At 38.9% G+C, this 23,252-nt stretch overlaps 1 protein-coding gene across 3 annotated transcripts in view; it reads left to right on the top strand.

Moving 5' to 3' along the window:
* The window catches only part of SCUBE1 (signal peptide, CUB domain and EGF like domain containing 1), a 190,308-nt gene that overhangs the window by 106,555 nt on the left and 60,501 nt on the right, over positions 1–23,252 (top strand). For 2 of the 3 annotated variants that reach the window (XM_063154262.1, XM_063154260.1), the window contains exons 6-8: positions 369–485; positions 3,306–3,395; positions 18,511–18,627. In XM_063154262.1, the coding sequence (XP_063010332.1) occupies positions 369–485; positions 3,306–3,395; positions 18,511–18,627 (324 nt within the window). The remainder of the gene's footprint in view (positions 1–368; positions 486–3,305; positions 3,396–18,510; positions 18,628–23,252) is intronic. The other variant, XM_063154261.1, reaches the window with a different exon arrangement.

The raw sequence follows: 23,252 nt of genomic DNA, 5'->3' as shown, positions 1-23,252 counted from the left end.
ATAGACCTGAAACTATACATTTGTATTGGCAGACTTAATTTCATCATGGGCATGAAGCATGTAGCTTCTAGGAAGACATAGAATTGGCTGAGAGTCAAACTAAAATTATTAATACAAGTAGAATGGGGAAAATGCTTTTATTTTTCTTTCACTTCTTCACTGTATGGATTGAGTCTAGGGCATGAGACAGGTAGAAGGGAGGGGGCAGAAGGAAAAAATATAAATAATTGCAAGCACGAATCTTATGTTGCCTTATGTCTTGGTATGTTACTGTTCTTCTGTGTTCTGAAAGGTTCTCAACACTAATTGGTTTCATTGTCATTTTATTTATATATACATATATACACATTCATTTGGGGCTTAACTAGTAACCTGTAACTATGGGAATGGAGGCTGCCAGCACACCTGTGATGACACAGATACTGGCCCTGTGTGTGGCTGTCATCAGAAGTATGCCCTGCACTCAGATGGCCGAACCTGCATTGGTGAGTACCTCTCTGCAGCTTGTTTGATTTGGGGTTGCTCAGAATCTCTGTGCTGTGTGTGTGTGTGTGTGTGTGTGTGTGTGTGTGTGTGTGTGTGTGTGTGTGTGTGTGTGTGTGTGTGACAGAGGGGTGCTCCAGCAGCTGACAGAAGGGTGTTCCAGCAGCTCCTGGCTCAGCCAGGCACACAGAGAGGCATTTGTGTGTTCTGTCAAAATGTTTGTTAATGAAGTATCCCTTTGTTACCTGCTTGTGATTTTTGTTTCTGTTCATAACTAGTTTTGAAGTAAAAAGGTGTAGAACATTCATCATTTTAAATGAAAGTTCAGCTCTTCAGTTCACTTTCATCAGTCAAGATTTCCTTGCTTGAGCAAGGTTAGAAAAATTACCTCCCTTTCTGAGCTGTTACCAGGGAAAAGGAATCATCATTATGTGCTGTGTTCCCTGGTGTGTTTCATGATTCTAAAAACTGCAACACTTGTAGTGACTAAGCTTTCATTCAGAATATCAGCAGGAAAGAGCCGGTCAAGATATGGAGCATCTTGGCAGATGCTTTGCAAACATTTATGATTATAAAATGTATGATTTGCTTAACTCCATTTCTTTCTACTCCACTTTAAAATAAATTTAAAAGTGCATTTTTGCATGATGCAAGTTAACATTTGAAAATTCTTACTCACAGATCAGAACCTGAAATCCATAATGGTTTTCATTGGCATTGCGGACAGGATGACTTTTTTTTGTTTGTATGATTTCAAAGTTCTTACAAATTCTTAGTCATTTCTTGAGGTAAAAAGGACACAGACGCATATTTATTGTATTTTCTCTCCAGTACTGCAAGACAGAGCATTTGAAAGCCATGGAAATCTGTCAGTTACCTTTAGCCAGTGTCTTGGCCAGATCCATGGCATAAAGCTCTGTAGCTGCCCAGAGCCTTGCTCGCTTCTGAGGGGTTTAACTGCACAAATTGTGGGGCAGTGTGAGGTTTATGCTGGCAGAGGTGAAGCTGAGCAGGGCTCAGAGCTGGGCTCTGCCTTTTTGTCTGCACAAGGAGTGTCTGAGTGCAGGGGATCTCTCAGTGAGTGCCTCTGATAACAGAGAGCTCCATCCTGCAATCCCTGTCCTGTGGCAGTTCCAGATGGGGAGAACTTGCAAGAGTGAGAGCCTTGAGAGCAGGTTTTATTGAATGTATAATTGATCTTCTATTTATTATTGTTCACTAATATACTTAGATGTTTTATTTTGTCCAGCATGTAAAAATATATTTTAAAAGATGTTTACATTGCATCTATTTTTTTTAACGTTTTTTTCCCATTTTTGTAACGTAATACATACAACTCCATGTTACATTCCTTGGTCTTGTGATGTAAGTCACATATTACTGCCTGTGCTGATTTTCTTCCTTCTAAAATAGTTCTTTCTCTTAGAATACTTCTAATTTTTTTTTTTTTTACATTTATTTATTCCTGCTTTCTGGTGATGGTTCCTGATTGCCTGTCTTGTCTGATAACTGACGTTTATTAATTATTTACAGAGAAAAAAAAAAACAAACAAACTCAAACAAAAGCCTCTATTGCAGCCTGATCCCATCTAGAACTTGTTAAAAACAAAACAAAACAACTTCTTGTTACCACTCAACCATGTAGAGTTGCCACAAACAAAACCTGCCAGCCTCCTCCTCCTCCTCACTTCAGTGATTCCAGTGTTTGCTGTCTTCAGTGGTGTATATATTCCAGCCATCACTGCAAGAATGCAAACTTCTGCAATGCCAGATAAATACTTGTTGACCCTTTGTCTAACATATTTTGTCTTCGTTTGCTTGTCTTAACTTTTTTTTTTATGTTTGCTGCATGTGAAAGTCCCAACTTGCATTTTCATTTTTTGTTTTCCTAATGAGCATTTCCCTTTTCCTACAAATCATTTTATTTACCCAGCTGCTGCTCCTCCATTGCTCTCCTGTATCAGAAATCTTTAATTTTATTTCACAAACTGATCATCTCTTCCCATACTTGTGACTGTTTCTGTGTATTTCTAATGAAGCATAACCAAAGTCCTCATTATGCTGTATGAAACTCTTACATGTAGGATGTCAGAGACTACCTTGTAAAGTGACCTCTGATGACATCATCCTGCTCACTGCATGCTAATAAAATTACTAAACCCTTTTCTTGCAACATCTTTCCTAGCGTTGAATGTTTAGCTAGTAGTGTTTCATAGACAAGCAGGCAACCAGCACTGCCCAAATTGATCTTTTTTTGTGTTTGTTTGGTTTGTTGTTTGTTTATTTTTGTTGTTGTTGTTGTTGTTTAATTTGCATGCTGTTGTTTCGTTTCTCAGTGTGTCGATGTGTACAAGGCTGTGGTGCATCTGTGCCCATCCATCACCGGACTCTTCTCGCTCTCTCTGTCTGTCCCAGTCTTCTGCCTGCCACCTTCACATCCTGGTGCCCCCATTAGCCTAGGTTGTCTTTGGTAGTTTGTTTGACTAGCCTTCCTGAATTTTAATTTTCATCATTAACACCTCTCTGGGGCACCAGTGTTAGCTGTCTTGTTCTCCAGTAGAAATCCAGCTTCCTCTGTGTGATTAATTACTTCAGAGCTGATCATTCTTCCTTCACACCCTCTTTCCTCCTCCTTTACCTAAACACCCTTTTAATTTTTTCCTGGGTTCTCAAAGGGAATTAACTCTCTAACGGGGATTTAGTGCTTTCATGCCTTGCTTCTTGGCCTTGGCTGTGCCATGCCAAGAAACTGTCTTAGGCAGCGGAAAATTGGGCTTGTGATTAACCAACTGCTCCATGTTTGTCCCTTACTTGTGTTTTAGAGAAGGATGAGGCTGCAATTGAGAGTTCTGAGTACAATGCCACGTCAGTAGCTGATGTGGACAAGCGGGTGAAACGGCGGCTACTTATGGGTAACACTTTTCTTCCACTTCCTTTGTTGTGCTCTCACTTTTGTCTGTATGTATGTGGGGGGGAGGTTCTCCTTTGGTCTCGTTTGGTTTTAGTCTCCTTTGGTTTTGGTTTGGCCTGGTTTTTTTTTAACCTGACTTCATCTGTGTGGAAAGGTCACCAATTTTGTTAAGTTCTCATCTGTTTTACAGCTTCATTCCTTGTTTTTAAACTTTTTTTTCCTAATGCTGCAGCTTTAATGCTCAATTTTCTCTGCATAGAAAGAAGCTTTTGCCATTAACCTTACTTAGCTTATGCAGGCTACTTTTTACATGTGATTTGTGTGTTTGTGTGTATGTGTTGCTCTAGAATTCCTGAAAAATCTCCTGTTGCAGACCTGCCTATTGACTTAAAAGTGGATGATGATGATGATGACAATATAAACCAATGTTCTATTATATTTGTGATGTTAAATGAGCAAGTGCATTTGCCTAATTAAAATTTCCTGTTCTTTTGATTGAAATGTAAATGTTGTGAGTGGAAATTCATTTATTTCCTTTGTGCAGCTATTTTAGTAACCACTGAAAGATCTTTCCCTAGTGACTAGTGAGCATCTGTACATTCTTCTTTCTGAGGCATGGCTTGTTTCTCTGTGTTGTTGGGGCCTGAGAGAGGAACAAAGTAGGAAGTGCACTGAGCAGTGAAGATAATTCTTTAGCTTCTGCTCCCATTGCACACCTTTGTGCTTGTCTCCTCCACTCTACATTTCTGGCTGTTAGTGAGAAGGGCCTTGTGGGAATAGAAAGGGTCGAGTGGCTGGGCCTCTGCCAGGGTTTGCATGAGACAAAGAGCACAGCATAGCACAGACTGAGGTGTACCCAATGGACCCATGTACAAGACAGGGATTCATCACCACAGAAGAGACAGGACAAAATTCTGCTCTCTTCCCTCAGGGTTGCTATTTCTTTTCTTAAACCCACTAAGTCCTTTGCAGACTGTCCTGCTAGCCTTTGAAAAGCTTAGCCTGCCTGTGAGCATCCATACCTACCTGGAGTGACCACCTTGAGGAGACTAAAGCCTCACTTTGAGTATTTAGTTGATTGCTGGGCTAATAGTTGGAGTAGGTGGAAATATTTATAAGGTTTCCATATCATTTGTATCTTGTCATCCATGACAAATAGTCCATATACCCAGAGACCAGCATACAACCACTGTGTAGGAAATGGCATAGTGTTATGACTTTGTAATGGTATTAGATGACAAGACTGAGGTAAAATACCTTCCTTCATGTGAAAATCTGGGCATATGTTCCTTTACTTTTAGATTATCCGTGATTGTTAATTTCCAGTTAGTTTGCAGACCTAGCAAGTGACTCATATTGTTTTATTTTTTAATGATACACAATTTGAAATTATTTAACCCAACAAAAGCAATGAGACAGCTTATCTTGCTTTATAAATGTGCTGTTAACACTTACAGCTATAATTTCAATGAGACCCATAGTCTCACAAGAAGTCAGGAAAATTAGTGTGCCAAAAGAGCTCCAGGCCATTGAAAAATGCAACCCTCTGGGTCTCAATGGTGAGTTTGCCCAGCCACAAATAGTATGTGCAGTACTCTAGAGGTACTGAGCAATGTAGTGCACTGTGTTGATGCCTCAGCCTCTGAAAAAAATAAAAATCCAACCTGAAAATAAGCTTACACTGCTTCCAAGAGTCCAGGCAAATACTATTAAAAAGTTTAGCATTAAAAATATTAGTAACAGCCTTCTTAATTACACCAGGTCTGCAAGTTCCAAGCTGAACATAGACCCTAGAAATAGGCTTAGGGAGATACAGTTTAAGATCCAATTTGCAAAATACATTGTTGAATTCTTCAGTACTTCCTGTATTAGCAGGTATCAGCTGACAGCTGAGAGTTTCTGGACATGCTGTGTTTAAATCACTGATTCCTTAGAAAAACATTAACTAGAGAGGAAAATAAATTTAATTAGTGAGTGAGATCTGAGTGGATGGCTTAATATTTAGGAACTTTTCTACTTGTATGTTTCTGCTGGTTGCTGATATTCAGATGTATTTTTTTTAATTCACTCTTACTCATTTCCAAAGTGTAGTGGCATTTCCATGAAATTCCATATGTCTTCAGATATTTTATAAAAAGCTGTTTTAGGAAATACTGGACGGTTCCTCAGGAAACTTTATCCCAATTTTTGTAAATAGACTGTGATTTTTGACCCTCCTGCAGACTGTCTTGGGAGAGTAGGAAAAGTAGATGACTTTATGTAATTTTAGTAATCTGATGAAAGGTGCCTTCACTTGCAAGTCCTGAGATGATAGTTGCTAGTCCCCTGTCATTTGCTGCATGCTATCAAAATGACTGTGGTCTGTATAACCCTTGAAGTCAGCAAGGCTCAGAATAAGCCTGACAAGATTGCTTTAGAACAATGTTGCTGTCAGACAAGGCTGCCGAGAGCAGTCAGCTTGCTACACCAAGACTGGCCACCTCAGACTGGCTGTGTCCGAGTCATGGTGTAGTCCTGTGACTTGTGGCTAAATCTTAAATAGAGAAAATAAGATAAATACTCAATTTTCCTTCCTGTTAGATGCATTCTTATCTAGATCTTCTGAGGCAGATGAGAAACTGGTCTTCTCTGATGACCTACAAGAAACTTCCCTTTAGAACTGTCCATAGATGCCTAGGAATTTCCATCCAACTTTTTCGTAATCTTTGGACAGACCCTGAGGGCTTCCAGCTGAAGCCTTATTTCCCTGAATCCAGGAAAAGCACTTGGATTCACAGTCAAGAGTGCTCCAATTCCAGAGATGTCTGGTCAGTGAACATTCATACAGCTCATATCCCTCTTCCTCACTTCCCCTTGGCCGTTGCCATCATGGAATGGAGGCAGTGCAGCCTTAGTTGTTCTACAGGGGGGCTCCTGGAGAGGTCCTGCCTTGGTTCTGTGGTGGCTGCTGTGAACTGCACCTTGAGCCATGAGCATTCCATAGTTGAGAAAGGACATGGATCCTGCAGAAGTGCACAGCTCCAAAAGCAGAGCTGTACCATCATCTCTAAGGCACTCATACATTCCTTTTTTTGCAGAACACCTTGCACTTGCTACAAAGCAGAAGGGCACCACCAATGTCTTCATGTCTTCGTAAACATCCGGTGTCATTTATCTTGCAGTTAGTTGAGCACAGCCTTCAACTCTTAAAATTATGTTCAAATCTCTGTTTTGTGTGTGTGTTTTGTGTAGCAGAATATTTTCTGAAAGTATTTTGTGTGCTTCTTAGGAGCATCACAGCAACCTTCTCCATCTTCCCTTACCTTCTTTTCCTCAGGAACCCATTTGCTAAAACTGTTTTTTCTATCCTAGCATCATAGGATGAATCTGCCCTGCCTGGTTAGAGGGGTGGACTGGTGCATTTCACATATTTTTCAGTCTAAATCCAGAATGAGTGTGAATCACAGTATATCTGCCCTGCCTAACTGTATGAGAGACATTCTAGTATGGGCACACAACTTTAGAAGCACCAAACTTCCAGTTAACCCTACTAACACACTTACCTTCAAAATATTTTGTCCAGTGTCACATCTTCATCAATGGAAGTTGTTTTTATTCATTTTTCCATATCTCTTTTTGCTGTTATAGCCCTGGATAGAATTCATAAATCCAACAGCCCCATCACCGTCTAAACTGTAAAAATAAATCATCCAGCAGCCTAGCACTTTATCATAAATAAATTGTAAGTAATTAAGTCTTTTGGGCTCAATTCTCCTTGACCACTGTCTTTCACTCAAAAAGGCTGCAATGTTTTTATAGAGCAATTGTCTGTTGATATCCTGAAGCTTTCTTTTAGAAACCTTTAAGAAACCTTTTAGAACTTGATATTCTAGTCACAGAAATAGAATTCATAGCATCAGTTATGCCATCGGGCTCCCTCATTACAAATAAGCCAACTGCTTACAAAGAGGTGACAAGCAGCTGCAAACTTCCTCTTTAAGAAACCAGAATGTAGAACTGTCTGAAATTTAAGCTCAAGGAGTCTCGTCAGAGATAATGCTTTGCTCTTTGGCTGCCCTTGACAATTCTTTGAACCAAGCAATTTTATGAAGTATTTTTTTATATTGTCTTTAAAAACACAGTTACTCGCTACATCACCATCATCCCAGGCTTACTGGCCTGCATGAATCTGTAAAGTGTTTTAGCAACTCAACCAGGATGCTTTGTGCAGGCTGTTTGTTAGATCCTGTCCTCTGGTCAGCTCTTCTTGAAGAGGCAGACCTGACTCATTTCTCACTGTGTTTCATTTTCCTTCCTCTGCTCTTTAGCAGTCAATGAATTGGGTTCATTTGGGCTTAACACGAGGTGACTTCAGAAATACTGCAAACACTAAACATCTTCCTCACCTTCAATCCCTTTTCCGTTCTTCACAGAATTCACAGAATTACTAGGTTGGAAGAAACCTTAAAGATCATCAAGTCCAACCCATGCCCCAATACCTCAACCACTGAGTGCCACATTCAGCCTTTTTTTCAACACATCCAGGGATGGTGACTCCACCACCTCCCCAGGCAGACAATTCCAGAACTTTATCACCCTTTCTGTAAAAATCTTTTTCCTAATATCCAAACTTTATTTCCCCTGGCACAACCTAAGACTGTGTCCTCTGGTTCTGTCAGTTGCTGCCTGGAGAAAGAGACCAACCCCACCTGACCAGAACCACCTTTCAGGAAGTTGTAAAGAGCGATCTCTTCTCTGAGATCACTGTTGTAAGAACTCACTTTGACCATAAAGCATTCTTGCTCTGACCCTAGAAGATAAAAAGTTTGTTCCTTCGCATCACAAGAAGAGGGGTATACAAAGCACTTGTAAGTATAGCAAAGAGCAACAGGACAATGAGCCCATCCTGAAGTTGAGGAATTGCAGTAATTTCCCTTCCATGCTTAAGGGAAGCAAAACGGACACCACTGCTAGAAGTGTCTTCAGAAATCCAAACTGCACAGAAATTCACTGCTTCCCAAGACATAGTCAGCTAATTTTGTGTCAGGACAGCTGAGGATTTTGTCATTGGACATCGGCTTCTTGGTCATCAGTAAGGTTATTTGCAACCCACCTCAAAGAGAGATGCAATTCTCCTTCCTGGAAGCTGGTTCCTAAGAACCCTCCAAGGTATTCTACTGTCAGCTGAAATGCTGGTATAAGCTGTGAAGTGCATTGGAACTGTGCTGGTCTTTGTTACTTCTCAATTTTACTTCTGCCTTGATTGCTTCTGGGGTGCCATTTGGAAACCAAGGACCAGCTTTGCCAGGCTGGGATATATGTGCACCCGCGTCACATTTTATCTCTGATTTCCTAGGAGTTGTTCACAGGCAGGGCTGTGGTCTGGCTGTATTCCTGGCACTTAACCAGCAAATAAGGTAGTATTTTCACTGGTTCTGTATTTTCCTTGTTGTAGCAAGAATCATTTGATTTCTGCAGATGTCTCCTCTTTCATTATCTTATCAGTGGCTTTCCAGCCATTTATTATGAGCACCCAGGTACCTGCCTGGAGAGGTGAGTGTGCAGTCAGCTAAGACCATTCCCTCTGCACAGCAATAGCTAGAGATGTGAACTGTGGAAGTTGCAATTTGAGCATTTCTGCCATGGATTAGTTTATGACAGAGAATATCCTCCCTGCAAGTTATGTGGGGCAGAATCCTGTCTTTGTTTGCATTTGCTTGCTGTGGAAATTATACATCCCCATCAGTTCAACACCAGGGATCCCAAGCATTGCAGTACACAGCCAAAGCCAATTCAGAATAATAGATCACAAGTGCAAGTCCTGCTCTGGCCACTTGAATGACATGCCAGTGCTCCCTTCTCTGTGTGCTGGTCAGCTTTTTCATCCAATCTTGTGCCTCCTGAAGGTACCTGGCCACATCAGCCAAGGTAACTGTGTTTCTCCTGTCCTGGTCAAAGGTGTTTAGGTTTCATATCATTAGTCCAGTACCTACAGTGGATTTTAATGAGCTGCTCATATCATATTAAATAAAAAACCCACAACTTGAGCTTGTGCCATGGCATTTGTAGAAAAGGCAAGCATTTAAATATCTGTTACATCAAAAAAGGCAGAGAGATTTACAAATTTTGAGCTTGGGTTTAGCCATTTGAACCAAAAGTAGTACTCAACATTGTATTTCTTGAGTCATCTGAATTTAATAGTCAGATATATGGCATCTTCTCTTAACCTGCAGTTATCTAAGGATTAGGCTGCCCTATTCATCCTGAACATCAAACTGACTTGTCTGGAGCACCTGAAAAATAAGAAATCTTTTCATTTCTCTAGTGGGCTTTTTTTTACTTCCACCTCGCTTTATGACACACAGGACTTTTTGAATCACTGTTTTCAGTAGAGACATTCAGCTTTTTATGATTACAGGAAAATAGAATCCACAAAGTTATCTGCAATTACCAGAGTCTCATACTTAAATTTATTTTCTCCTGCCATGTTTAAAATGACTGCATATCAATATGGAGATTATCCTTCTGTAGTCTTTCACCATCCAAAGATCACCCTGCTGGTGACTCAGTGTGAATAACTTGTCCAAAATCAAGCATCTTGAAATACTATAGAATCTGTAGAATCTATCTTTAAATACTGTATAAACCACACAGTGACAGTGTATATAATATGGAAATCTCATCATTTTCTGGGATTCAGGACTTTGTGGTAAAGCCATATTTAGCTTCTTTGCAGATCAGAAAAAGGAGCTGTAGAACATATGAAAACCACACATTCTTAACCTTAAAGAATCTTGTCATCTGATGAGAGTTTTCTGTCAAAAGGCTTTTTTCTTGAAAGTAGGTTTTGTGGGGAAACTCTGGGTTTTCACAGTGCTTTTGCCTGGAATGGTCTTCAGAAATAGGGAGACAGAATGTACACAGACAGAACGTACTTGTTTGAATATTCATTTGAAATGTAAGGAAGTGATTCTAAAGACCCTTTCACAGTGCATTGCCACCTCTGTTCAAGAAAAATGTTGGTCTGTAAAGTCAGACTAACTCATTATTGCCTCATGTATATGTTCCACCCTTGGGGCCATTATTGGTAATCAATAGTTTGATAAAGGCTAGGGATTTTTCAGTTTCAGTAAAGATAAAAGCATAGAAAATGTGACCTGGGTTTCTAACATACAATTTAATACCTAAACTACCAAACACTGGAGTAAAGAGTGTACGAGATCTGGTTTGCCATCAGAAAATTTCCAAAAGCCTTATGTTGTTTCATTCCAACATGAATTAAAAATTGATTCTGCAGACTTTATTTTTGTCTTCTTTCAAAATAGAATGAGAGTGATACTACTCCCAGGTTTCTGTCTCAAAGAGCAGGATGATGGACAAGCTAGTGTTTGTTTTGAAATGTTCTTTCAAAGCAGTTAAATTCTATCACAGTTACAGCCTACCAAGGGTCGCTTTAATCCAAGAGCACCTTTCCAGTGTGTACTTCAGTGCCTGGCTTTGTTGTACTGCCTCCTAGGATTCTTTCCAATTACTTAAAATATGTCTTTATTTTTCTGAATGGCTTTTACCCGACTTAGAAACGCTCACTGTCAGAAAGCCAAGTGTGTGTCTCTGTATGCATCATAATCCTTTTGTGCTTTAATCAATAAAGAATTGCAAACATTTCATTAGCAGGCATATTGCTGGGAGGTTCTATAATTCAGTTACTGACTGTGAAACCAAGACCTCACTTTAACTCCTTCTGTCAGTTCTACTTTGCTGTATGAAATCATAGCAAACAGGGGGAAGGAATCCCTGAGGTCATTCATGCATTCTCTGTCTCCCAAGGGCAGATCTTTTCATCTTGAGTTACCGTCACTTTTATTCATTGAGTTTGTGAATGGTGTGCTATTTCCTGTAAAAATCCCTTTTCATTTCTTTGCTGACAATAAAGACTCTGACCTTATCCAGAATTCCTGGCAATACCTTCCATTGTTTTGCTTTCCCATTTTAAATGAAAGGATTTATCCAAGGTCAAGAGATAATGCTCCTTCACGATGTTCAGAGAGTTTCAGTTTTTCTGAAGTGCAGCTTCTCCATCTAGAGAGAGCACCACAGCTACAAGTGTTAATTTTAAGAACCAGACTGTACTCATAGGATGCTTATAAAACACCTGATCCAATCAATCAGGTGACATTCCCTAAATATGTAGCGTTCCCTGAAGAGGAATCGAGTTTTTCTGAACTGAGAGCTGAGGGGTTCATGATTCAGTGTAAGATTCACCTAGTTTATTCTTCACACATTCCCTATGTGGCAGGGCAGAATTCTCATCCTATTTTCATGCAAATAAAATTCTACCAATCATGAAATTGCAAGGAAATGAGGAGACAAGCATAACGAAGTGAAGAATTCAACATCCTGCAAGTTACCCCTTTCTGTCTTACCTTTTTCATTCCCTGAATATGAAGCTCTTTCAGTTTCTCCTTCATCTGTTCACAGCTATTTGTTTCTTTCATTATACTCTTGTGAATGCTCTTTCTCTATCCTTTCAGCATCACAGAGCATAATTTGCATGAGAATAGCACAGTTCTCCCTTAACTGAAAATTGAAATATTTTGTGTTTCGTTTCTTCTTGTGCTTGTTGTCCTTTGAGTCCCTCCCTGTACCCTGATCTACTGCCACATAGCACGTGCACCTCATGTACTGCTGCTTTCAGTAAAATTCTTTTTATGGATGGCAACAGCAGTCTTATCATCTGTTCTCTGTCTCATGGCTTTCTTACTCATACTGCATGTTCCCTCTTACGTAAAGGCAAGCTCATTTTATAATCCACAGAATTATTTTTTTTAATGGCCTTTCCTGAGTTCAGTTTGAATCTCTTCCAAGTTTCAGGCTTTCAGGATTTGTGCATTTTTGATCAGAATTTGCAGGGGATCTTCAGTGTGGTCTTTTTTATTCAGTTAGGTAGTCCTTGTTCTTAGGCATGGTCATGCGCTTCACCTACCACTAGCGGTTAAAATTATTTCCGGATTCTCTAGATAAAAGCTAGGAGGAAGAGAGAGAACCCCAGTTCAAAAAGAAGTCAGAAAGAGCTCTCTTTGGTGGAGATTGTGCTGTGACACCAAGATGAAAGAAACAGATGAGATGTCTGCACAGGCAGCCTTTGAGCCAGATGGAGCAAAGTGCTTTTTCAGGAGGGGAAGGGAGGCACAAATTAAGGACCCCAGACACTTTGTGTATTAAACTAAATTAATTCAACATTGTTTAAGAGAAGGAAGCCTGTACCACTGAGCTCAACAGGATCTTGTCCTCTCATAGAACTGCTCTCATACTTTACCATCATCACTTTTTCAAAACTGCAACATAGTTTGCACAATGGAGTCCTGATGTTGGTCCCAAAACACTACAGTGATGCAAGGAATCACAACAGACAATGGCAATCAATGCTTTCAGATCAGACCTTCTCAAAATTCTCAAAGCCATATATATGACTATCTTTAACAGACGTCCTTAATCTTTTCGCAGTTGTTCAAAGTTGGTGTTTCACTGTGAATTAAATAAAGAGAAATTTTAAAATGAGAAATAAACTCATTTTTATGTGCTTAGGATAGGTTAACAGGTTATCAGTTGATTCAGAGACAGTAGCAGTTTGCAACAGCTTTAGTGACAGTGCATCTGCTGAGAAACAGCTACTGGGAGTAGTTTACCCTTTTTGCCACTCCAGTTGCCAGGAATTATTACTTCAGAGGTACCTTTTTAGGAAAAACATGGTCTAATTAATCCATATACCTTCTCATTGCACTGGCTTAAACTGTGAGTGCACTAAAGCTGCCATCTTGCTTGCACCATTTAGCTTTAGTTGCATGAAGATTAACTTGTTCATGTGTCTGACCCCTGAATTCTGAGCATAAAATGCCATGTTCAGATCTTGTGCAAAATCCAGACCAAGTGTAGAAGGAGACATGATTACAATCTGAGTATGATTACTCATAACTTTACTTAGATTATGTTCTACTTGATAGGCTTTGATAGCTTCTCTAAATTCTGAGCTCCAGGCTACTCCATCAAGAATTGCTCTTGCCTAGCATAAATATTGACTCAGAATAATCTCAAAATAATATGGCACAGATTTTGAGCCCAGTCATCCTGTTTCTGCTGACCTCAATGAGCTTTAGTCCACTGCAAATGCATTCCAAAAAAAGGCAGTTTGAATTGCTGGTTTTCTTTTACTTGCCCTTTGGTTAGTGTTATCATTTGGATAATCATAGGAACTAGGTGGTGGAAAAAAGCATTTTTCCATTTTCATGTCTTCCTTTTGGCTGTACTTACTGCTTACCATGTCAACCTAAACAGTTTTGAAATCTGGCAAACTTAGAGAATACTCTTTGGTTTAGACTGCTACGTGTTTTATCTGCAGCCTACCAGTTGCAAAAAATCATTTTCCTCTGCACAAGGCCTTAAGACAGGGGGTCAGTCCAGCCTTCCTATCTGATTCAGAGGAAATGGCAATCATAAGCCCTACAGAGCAGTCATTTAATTTAGTCCAAGAACAACTTTTTCTGAGCAAGAAGGTGCCATTCAGTGTCCCTCTCATACTTTTCCTAAGAGACAGATGCTGCAAGGCTGCCTTGAATGTAGGTGATGACTTTAGTGGCTTCCCTCTCCCATTTTCACTTAGGTTGTGTAGTTCTCTTGTTTTCATGTCAGCTAGGTTTTTTTCTTCTGTTAAGACTTCTTTGCATGAGAAGAGAGAGCAGCTCTTACATTTGCAGTTGTTATCCACTCTTTCCAGTCATTGTGTTATGATCAGGAGTCTGGGAACAAGTGGGGTTTTTTTGGATCCTGTTGACTTCAGACTGCCATGATGAGTAACAAAAAAGATCAGAGAATCACTTCTCCATATCTTTAAATAAAGCACCTTGGTGCTAGACCCCATCCTCTTGCCTTTATTGGTGTTTGCCTTGTCCAGTTTTAATACCTTTCCTCATGATTTGTCAAATATTATAGAGAATGACCTAGTTAAGACATAGATTACTGAATGATCCTCAGATGGAACTCTGCTAATCTCAAGGACATATGGAATTTTGTTCTGCTTTGCATCATATTTTAGTTCCTATAAAACTGGTTTGGATTTTAGTCCAGACTGAACCAACAATGAATAATAGAGAATCCAAGATTTGCCTGATTTTGACCAATACCCTTAAAATCATGTTATGTTCCTTCATTCATGAGATAACTTGAAGTCACAGAAATTTGCTTTATAAAATAATTGGCAACTTTAAAAACCCCAAACAAACAGATTTTTTAGAAGTTTGTATTTTAAATGGTTGTATTTACTTGTTTCATAGAAGAAGCTGAAAATCAGGCTTTCAGAAATATTCTGAAACCATGAGATCTGTTCGGAGTTTCAGGCATTTAATAGTTTCAAAGCCAAATAAATCCTGTCTAGTGTGACTCTTTGAGAAAGTGACCTGTTACCACCTGAGAGAGCTCTGGTTGAGTTCAAAAACTTCAGAAGTAGAACCTGAAGAGCTGCTCTTTCCCTGCTAAACCATTGCAGGCACTGGATTAACTTCACCTGGTAACCAAGAAAATGTTCCTGGATTGAAGGATTAGCAGCTCAAGCTTGTGCTTTTTAATTGGATATTTTAATATCCAGAAGCAGTGCATATCCCATAGTGCAGTGGACTAATCTTAAAGCAAGAGTTTCTATGGATTAAACCATAGGACATTGGTAATGATTTTAGATATTTCTTGTCTGTGGATCCATTGAGCAGACACGAGAGATTTTTCCAAAATTAGGACCTTACACTGGAAAAATACAATGTAATGTTTCCCAGACCGCCCAATATAAATAGATGTCCTCTTCTTTAGATCACTGTTCCTGCTTGAATTTTCTGATATGAATTCAGTAGAGATGTAGATGGGGCTTCAAATATCACTTTAAATTAACAGTAAGCTCTAATTGTTTCAGATTTTGAACTTTGTCATAATTCAGAAGCAATCTAAATGCCAGTAACATGATGCTGCTTTAGTTGTGTCTTCCAGGTTTTTTTTTTTTTGCTACCTTGTCAGAACAAAAAAAAAAAACAAAAAAAAAACACCCAAAAAGCAAAACAAACACCAAAAAAAAGTTTGAAACAAACAAGAAAAAAGGCTAAAATGTTGACATTGTCTTTCACAGAGAAAAAAACAGCAAAAATGATCTGTAGGACCAATATCACCATGAAGACTTGATCCAATTTCTAACGTCTGTTCTTTCCCTTCCATAGCTTCTCCACTGTGATAGAATGGAAATAAGTAATTTACTTTTGCCTCTTGGCATAAAAGTTGTATTTGTGCTTCAAATATATGCTGAGGTTTAGTAGTGCTGAGGTGAGGGATGAGTTGGTGTGACCCATCTCAGAAACACAGGTGGTTGTGCATTGGTTTTGTTCTGTGTGTAGCCCTCAGCTCCCCTCTTTGATGTAGCCTCTTTCCCACGTTCTGCTATTCATGTTTGCTTTCTTTTACCGATGTTTTCTCACGACCTTGAGTTTAAGGAATTTCATCAGTACATCTCTCCAATTATCCAAAGTGTGAGAGGTACTGTCACATGTCCTCTTGCTCACTTGGATCTTCATTCTGTACAGAGTTCGTCATGTATGAAAGTCAGAGTTGCTAGAAAGGTTGCAGGGTATTTACCCTTTTTGGTTTGTTTTACTAAATCTGTGTGAAAATAAGAAAAGCTGCCTTGATTCCTTCTATTTATACATAGAAATAACTCTTGTTCATTGAATGACCCTTACCCTATAGATCCAGTCATCCATGCCATGAGAAAAAAAAAATTGTTGTGTCTATTCATTTTCACTGGATGTCATCCAGAAAGCAGAAATATTACTGCTTATGTTCATCTTGTGTTGACACACTGCAATAAAGGAGTCTTCATATGCCAGAGTTAATCTGCTAACAGAAGATTTACTGCTCTTTGCAGTGCCATGCCAAACGTAACCTTCAGTGCTTTTTCCTGAGTTTTAACCTTAACTCTTTACTCCTGGCAAATCCTCCTGCCCTTAAACTGTGCCCAAGTTAAAAATTTTAAATTACCTGATACATTTTGCCTTCCCTGAAACATAAAATTATTATCTGATATGTTGGTCTACGAGGACGCACTCATGTTCACATACAAATGGAAATGCCAGAATTGTCATTTGCAGAATTCTTCAAGCAGAAGTTTCAGCCTGTAAGTCTATAAAATAGTGCTTTCCAGAGAAGTAGATGAAAATCAGAACTATATTGCTTAAACAGTTAGGTTGAGGTCCTGCAAGATGAGCAAGAACTGTCTGAAAATCAGGAGCTGCTCCGGTTTCAGAAATCCTTTCAGACTCATCTCCATTTTCAGAAATCCTTTCCAGATAACATGTCAATCCCTTTGTTAGTTGTGCTTCCTGGCAGTTACATGCAAATCCATTTCTATACTGGTAGCTCTCTCTACATGATGTCATTACATAGCAAACAGACATAAAAATATAAAATCTATCTGGAGGACCGTGTGTGAATGTATATGGGCTCAGAGACTTGTCCCATGCTGTTAATGCTGTTAAAAATCTGTGTTTCAGTCTGTTCCTAAGTGCCAGGAGCTTATTTCACACTGGTGGAGAGGCCTGTGCCAGTGCAAAAGAGAAAAAAACAGTTGCTTTTTTTTTTTTTCTAAGCAGTGAAGTTCTTAAAAATGGCCAGTCTAAGTTCACCTTGAGGGCAAAGCACTTCAAAATAAAAATCTTTTAGTACTAGTCAATAGAAAAATAAAGCCTGTTCTGTTCTGTGTAAATAATTTTTGATCAATGTACTGTTCTAAAGCAATTCCCAATTAGCATATCCTATAGCTGATTGTCAGACCCTGTCCACAGGGTACAATTGTGACGCAGGCTGTGAATATTCAGCAATAGGAGTCTGTAAATCTGAGTAAGTAATGACAAAGCCTCTTTAGGGAAAGAGGTGAGCTGAGTATAATAATGGCAATCTTGGGGGCCAGTGGGGTATTTTAATTTAATCAAACCCAGAGCAACTGAAAAAGATACTATTAAAAGGACTTATTCTCTGAAGTAAATACTTTTCAGAAAAATGTACAGTTCAAACTGACGTGCTAAATTGGCATCCTTACATCCACTCCATTCTGTGGATCAAAGAGAAGTTAATCATTTCCCTTGCCTTTTATCTCCTTTATGGATGTGTTTGTGAGTATGTGTGCATATGCATGTGTCCGGTGTGTGCATGTGCATACATGAGTAACACCAAACAACGGCAGCGAGGGAGGGGTTCTTGCTTTTTCTGTAATGAAGTTGGAAATTTTATTTTTTTTTTTAATCCAGTAGTACCTAATAGTCACTGCCCACTGTAGTAAAAGCTCAGAAGTATTGCAACTTTCTCTTGCCTGTGTTTGCCCAGCCACCCTTCTACATACTACAAGCACTGGGAAATTTCAATGACACAGCTTGGAATGGGTTCAGTGACCTCAATTATGCCCTCCCACCCACTCCAAACTCCTTTCAATTTGCAAAAAGCTTTAAGTGGACAAAACCCAGATGCCTTTTGCTTGTAGTTCAGTAAGAACAGATTGGGCATGTAGATTCTTGTCAAAGTGATATATGTAGTTCATTTTCCATTAACTCTTTCTTAACTAAGGGTTTTAAATTCTCAGTTCCAAGCCTAGCACTCTGCTTTGCTTTCTATTGTTTTTAAAGTTCATTATGCCTACAGCATCATTTAAAAGTGAACTTTAAAATACCTCAGCTAGACATTGACTGATGCGAAACAGAATGTTTGATTCTGCTTTTAAAGGCAACCACTTTTTTTTTTCTTTTTAAACTTTATCATATGTAATAACCCATCCTATTGTCTAAGAGGGTTGAAAAAACACAAACTAAATACACTAAGTAAAATCTCCAGTTTGGGAGGAATAAGAAATCAAGACTTGTGGAAATGATTTACCAGTCAAAACCAGTACGTGGATCCTGATGACCTTGAGCTTGCTTCAGTTGGCTTACTTAAAACTTACATTGCTTTTAATATGTTGTAATATTGCCCCAAAGAGGCAGCGCCCTTCCCCTCCCCCAGAGCATTTCATTACACTGCCTTTCTCCCTCTCTCTCCCTCTCTGTCTCTCTTTGATTCTGCAGAAACATGTGCTGTCAATAACGGAGGCTGTGATCGGACTTGCAAGGATACCGCGACAGGGGTGCGCTGCAGTTGCCCAGTTGGATTTACCCTGCAGCCTGATGGGAAAACGTGCAAAGGTCAGCCTCTGTTTGCTTTGCAATGCATCATTTGCCTTCAGCGATGTAAATATGCAGTTATTTAATCAATACTTTTTAAGGCGATTCAATACTGGTACTGTAATTGCAATTAAGTTCATTAGCTTTCTCCTTCTCTAATTTTTATGTGTTTACCTGGTTCAGTTGTTTTTCTTTTTTATTTATTAGAGGGTTTTATTACTGCAAAGAAATGAGATGCAGAGGTCAAACTGTTTCAAGCTGAGCAGAGATTTAGAGGAACAACTCGGGGCTGCAAAAAGCCTTTAGTTTCAAAGGACATTCTGATACCTTTGTAAAACCTCAGTCATCTAATGGTGTCTGCATTTTTCTATTCAGAAAGCAAGTTACAATTGTCAAGCAATACTTTGTTACTTGGGAATAATCAACGGCTTATTGCTGAGTGAAGCCAGGTATTGCTCAGAAAAAAAAACCCAGATACTTGGTAATTTCTGCACCTTCAAAAGATAAATAGCCAGCTCCAAAGGAAAACCAAAATAACATTGACAAATGCAGGAGTTTAAACCACACAGCTGATACTCAGGTTTTACTGCTCCAAAGGCAGCACAAGAGCCTTGCCATTCATGTGTGTGCCATTAAAGCTGAGGTCAGGGGAAAAGAGAGCAGAAAAGAGCATCTGATAGCACTGTCAGCATGTGCTCGCAGTTAAGGAGACAGGGACAGCTCTCAAATGTCACCACACAGTCAGACTTCAATGGCACATGAGGAGATTTGGGTACATGTTGGTAGGATCAGGCCATGCATCAACAATTTTCCCACTTTCCTGTGTATTACTTTTGAGCTTCTTTCCAAAAGACTTGGAGATGGAGATCCAGGAGGACCTGGCATATATTCTCATCACAGAGAATATTTTTCATCACTCAGTGACTTAGCTTAAGTTGACCTAACTTGCTAAGCAATTATTGTGACTTTTTTTCTTTCAAATTGACCAGAAATGTCAGAATATACTCAGTCCAGGGCTTGACGTTACTTAAAATAGTAAAACCCACAAAAATAAACAGAAAATGTGTGGTTTCCTCTTGCTCCAGGCAGAAAAATCCTGGTGCTTGGGCATGATCCTGTTAGTATTTATAGAAATAACAGTCCATTTGCCTGTTCATTTGAAAATAAAACATTTAAGCTGCCATCGCACACAATGTTAATAGTTAAGGGTGAGCACACATCAAAACTCAGTCATCTTAGTTCAAGCCACATAAAAATAAACCTTCATTTTTGTCAGCAGACTAGCTAAGCTGTAGCAGAACAGTAACAGTGATTCCACCAAGTGCTTAAAAAGGAGGCATTTTAATAATGTAACATGCACCTAGGCTTGATCATAATGTTTATTATTGAAACTGTGTCATGAATAAAAAGCATAATTCTAAATTTAGACCTTTGGCCAGAGAACTAACATGAAACAATATTTATATAATAATCAAGACTATAATTATTCCTACAGAAAAATGAAATATTCTACTGATCCTCAAACCAAATACCTTAGCCCTAAGCTCTTTCACATTTTGCTTTTCCTCTTTTTTATGAGTAGAAAATATAAGAAACAAAATCTGTATTTTTATGATGCTGCTGATTCTTTCTTACTTTCTTAAAATAAGCAGCCACTGGAAATTAACACAGATGGTTTAATAAAGCAACGAGCCATTTCTTTTTAACCTTTATTGATATTTTAGAAAATACTCATTATCCTAAAATGGTAAAATATAAATTTTGAATTTGATTTAATTAATAAAATTTATCTTATGTATTACACTGTAAGATTTCTGGGCTAGATCCTGCCTCCTGAAGCTGAAGTGATTTTGCATTTAAACCTATGCACAAAGGATCCTGCACTTAAACTGAGCAGTGAAGTTTCTTGAACAGCTTTTACAGGCAGTCCATAGTCAAAGACAGTTATCTGTAGGATTTGCATCTCCTTAGGGCAGAAGTGAACTTTTTGGTGGAGTGACATTAATGTCCTCTTGGCTCTTGCTGATAGGTAAAGCCTGGAAAAGACTAGGCAGGAGAAAGTCAGTGTACACATATTCATTCCTCTGCAATCTCTAGAGAAGAAAAGAGAGTAATCAGCACAAGTTTTCTCCTTGGATTTCTTTTTCCTCTTTACTCTCCTTGATTGGACTGGCCCCCAGTTTCTCATATACCCACTCCCCTGTTTCCTCCAGCTGTAATTTTACATCTGTGTGGTAAGAGCAAGAGATTGTCTCTTGGATGCCCTTTAAAGCATCTTCAGGGATCATGGAGCTGTCACATCCTGTCTTTCTTGGGCACAGTTTTCAAGTCCATGGAGCATCACAGCATGTCCAAGTGAGGTTTCTCATATAACATCATTTTAAGGGAGGTTATGTTTCTAAATATAGAAGAAAAATATGCCATTGTCTGTTAAGGGAAAGTAGAGATGTAGGGCATGTAAGAAAAGCTAAGAGGAACTGGAAGGAGAAATTAACTGAAAAATGCAATTGTGGGTTGAGCAAAATGATTAATATGGTTAGGTTTAATTTAGCAAATAATGTTGACCAAAAATAATGTTTTTATTGGAAAGTCTGAGATTTTTTTTTTAGTCCATTTTGGCATTTTCCTCTCTAAGCCATTTTACATAGTGCAGCTACTACATGAAATTGTGCAGAAGCTTAGATTCAAGTGACTTAAATAAGACTCAATGAAACATCTGAATTTTGGGTATTGCAAAGTGGATGTAGGGTAATTTATTAATGTGTAATTCTAGCTCACTTGTAGGTGAATAATATATTCACAATAATGTGCTTTTGCTATACTGGTAGTTTATGAATATCTGCTGACACATTTCTTCGTTTTTTTGTTTTTTTTTTTACAAGTGAATGAAATATTTTTTTTTAAATTCACAAAATAGAAGTACTATTTTTCTAAATAACAAAAATTTCTAGATGGTTCTGTTCAACAGTCAGGACTATAGTCAATTTTAGGCACTGTGTAGACGTGTAATGGGAAAAAAAGTTTACTGTCCAGAATGTCCACAGGTTTTTGTTTAGCAGTTGGGAATTGCATTAGTTGTTTAGTATAGAAAAAAGGAAAGTATACATAAAAAAGTAAAGACAAGTTCTTCAAAAAGAGTTTATGCAAGCATGCTTGATTGCCAAAAGGTGGCAAAGAAACCCTTTTAAATGTAAATAATTGTTCTATGCTTTGTTTGCAACATCACAGTTCCCATTCTGTAGGTCTATCATAGAAGCTGGCAGGAATTTAAATCACAGACTACAGAACTGAGTCCTGACTAAAAATCTGATATTTCTCCTGGCCCCTCCTAGTGTATCAGAGAATGAAAGGTGTAGGGGAGCAACTTCCAAGTAATACAAAGAACCTGCCTTCAGTGATTTTGCAAGAAGTTGACCTCTTCTGTAGTGAGAAATGAGAGTTCATTGTTCCTCAAAGAATCAGGCCCCTTTTTTAATGCACAGAACACTCTGGTTTATATCAAATGTCAGTAAATTCAGAAGGAAAATTGTTGTGGACATAATTTTAATATGGAATACATACAGGTATCTGCAGAGCACATAAGAAGCTACTGTCCTTTGTTGTGGAGGATTGCTTTGCTTTCTGGAAACTGGAAAAATCTTTTTAATCTCTGATTAAAAATCTCTGATTTCTCTGTTACATACATTACTTACCTGGTCTTGCAGTGAAATAAGAGCAAAAGTGCCATCTGTGGTCTAGTTAGAATGATCTTCAGATGTATTAATGGTGCTTGGATAAAAGTTCATTAACCTTTTGCTGTCTTTTAAAAGTCAGTCTTGAACTCAAGTCCTCCCTCAGTTGGCTTGGCACACAATGGAGAATGCTCCTTTATTCCCTTCAGCTTTCCTGTCAGCTTGGCTCTTAATAAGCCAAACCATGGAGGCTTTTGACAGCTAAGAGAAGAGACATTCCAGGCAGAAAGGGTTCCATGTTCTCCCTCTAATTAATGCTATTTAATTTCTACTGCCATTGTAACTGGGTGATGCCAGCTTGATGCTCAGTTCATTTGATGCTGTTGATTATTGTGCTACACATGAGGAAACAGTGTAGGTCACTTCCTTGAATGCCTACCAAGTTATCCCACAGAATTCAGCCAATTCAGGCAGAAAGGGAGACTGAAGATTAAAAGACATAGAGGCCCAGGATGCTTATTGCTCATTACCTCCTACCCACTTTTTAATATCCTCTGTGTTGAGCATATCAGGGGTTCTGTGGTCCTCATCTCCCTTGTTTGTTGGTTTCTGTGCCTCCTTCCTGCTGAGTGACCTTTCCATGGATCCAGCTCCATTCTGCCCTCAGTGAGAAGATTCACATTTTAATTATACTAAATACAGCTTGGGTAACTGATCATGAATGAGGCTCATTTGCAAAAGACTTGTAGGGTTCAAGAGGAGTGAAGTCAGACTAGATTAGACTTAGCAGAGGTTTCTGAAGATTGTTTAAATCCATCTGCCAAACTAGATCAAACAGTAAAGAGCTCACCTTCCCGAGGACAGTTACAGGAGACAAGCTGGGCCAGGGAGAATTCTTCTCCCAGGACTTAAAGTAGAGAAGGACTGAGAATAATGGCAAAAGATGATGCCTGAGAGAGACAGGGACTTTCCCTG

The sequence above is a fragment of the Melospiza melodia genome, chromosome 4 (genome assembly GCF_035770615.1).
Source record: "Melospiza melodia melodia isolate bMelMel2 chromosome 4, bMelMel2.pri, whole genome shotgun sequence".
In the NCBI taxonomy this organism is placed as follows: Eukaryota; Metazoa; Chordata; class Aves; order Passeriformes; family Passerellidae; genus Melospiza; species Melospiza melodia.
This window is presented reverse-complemented; position numbering and strand designations above follow the sequence as displayed.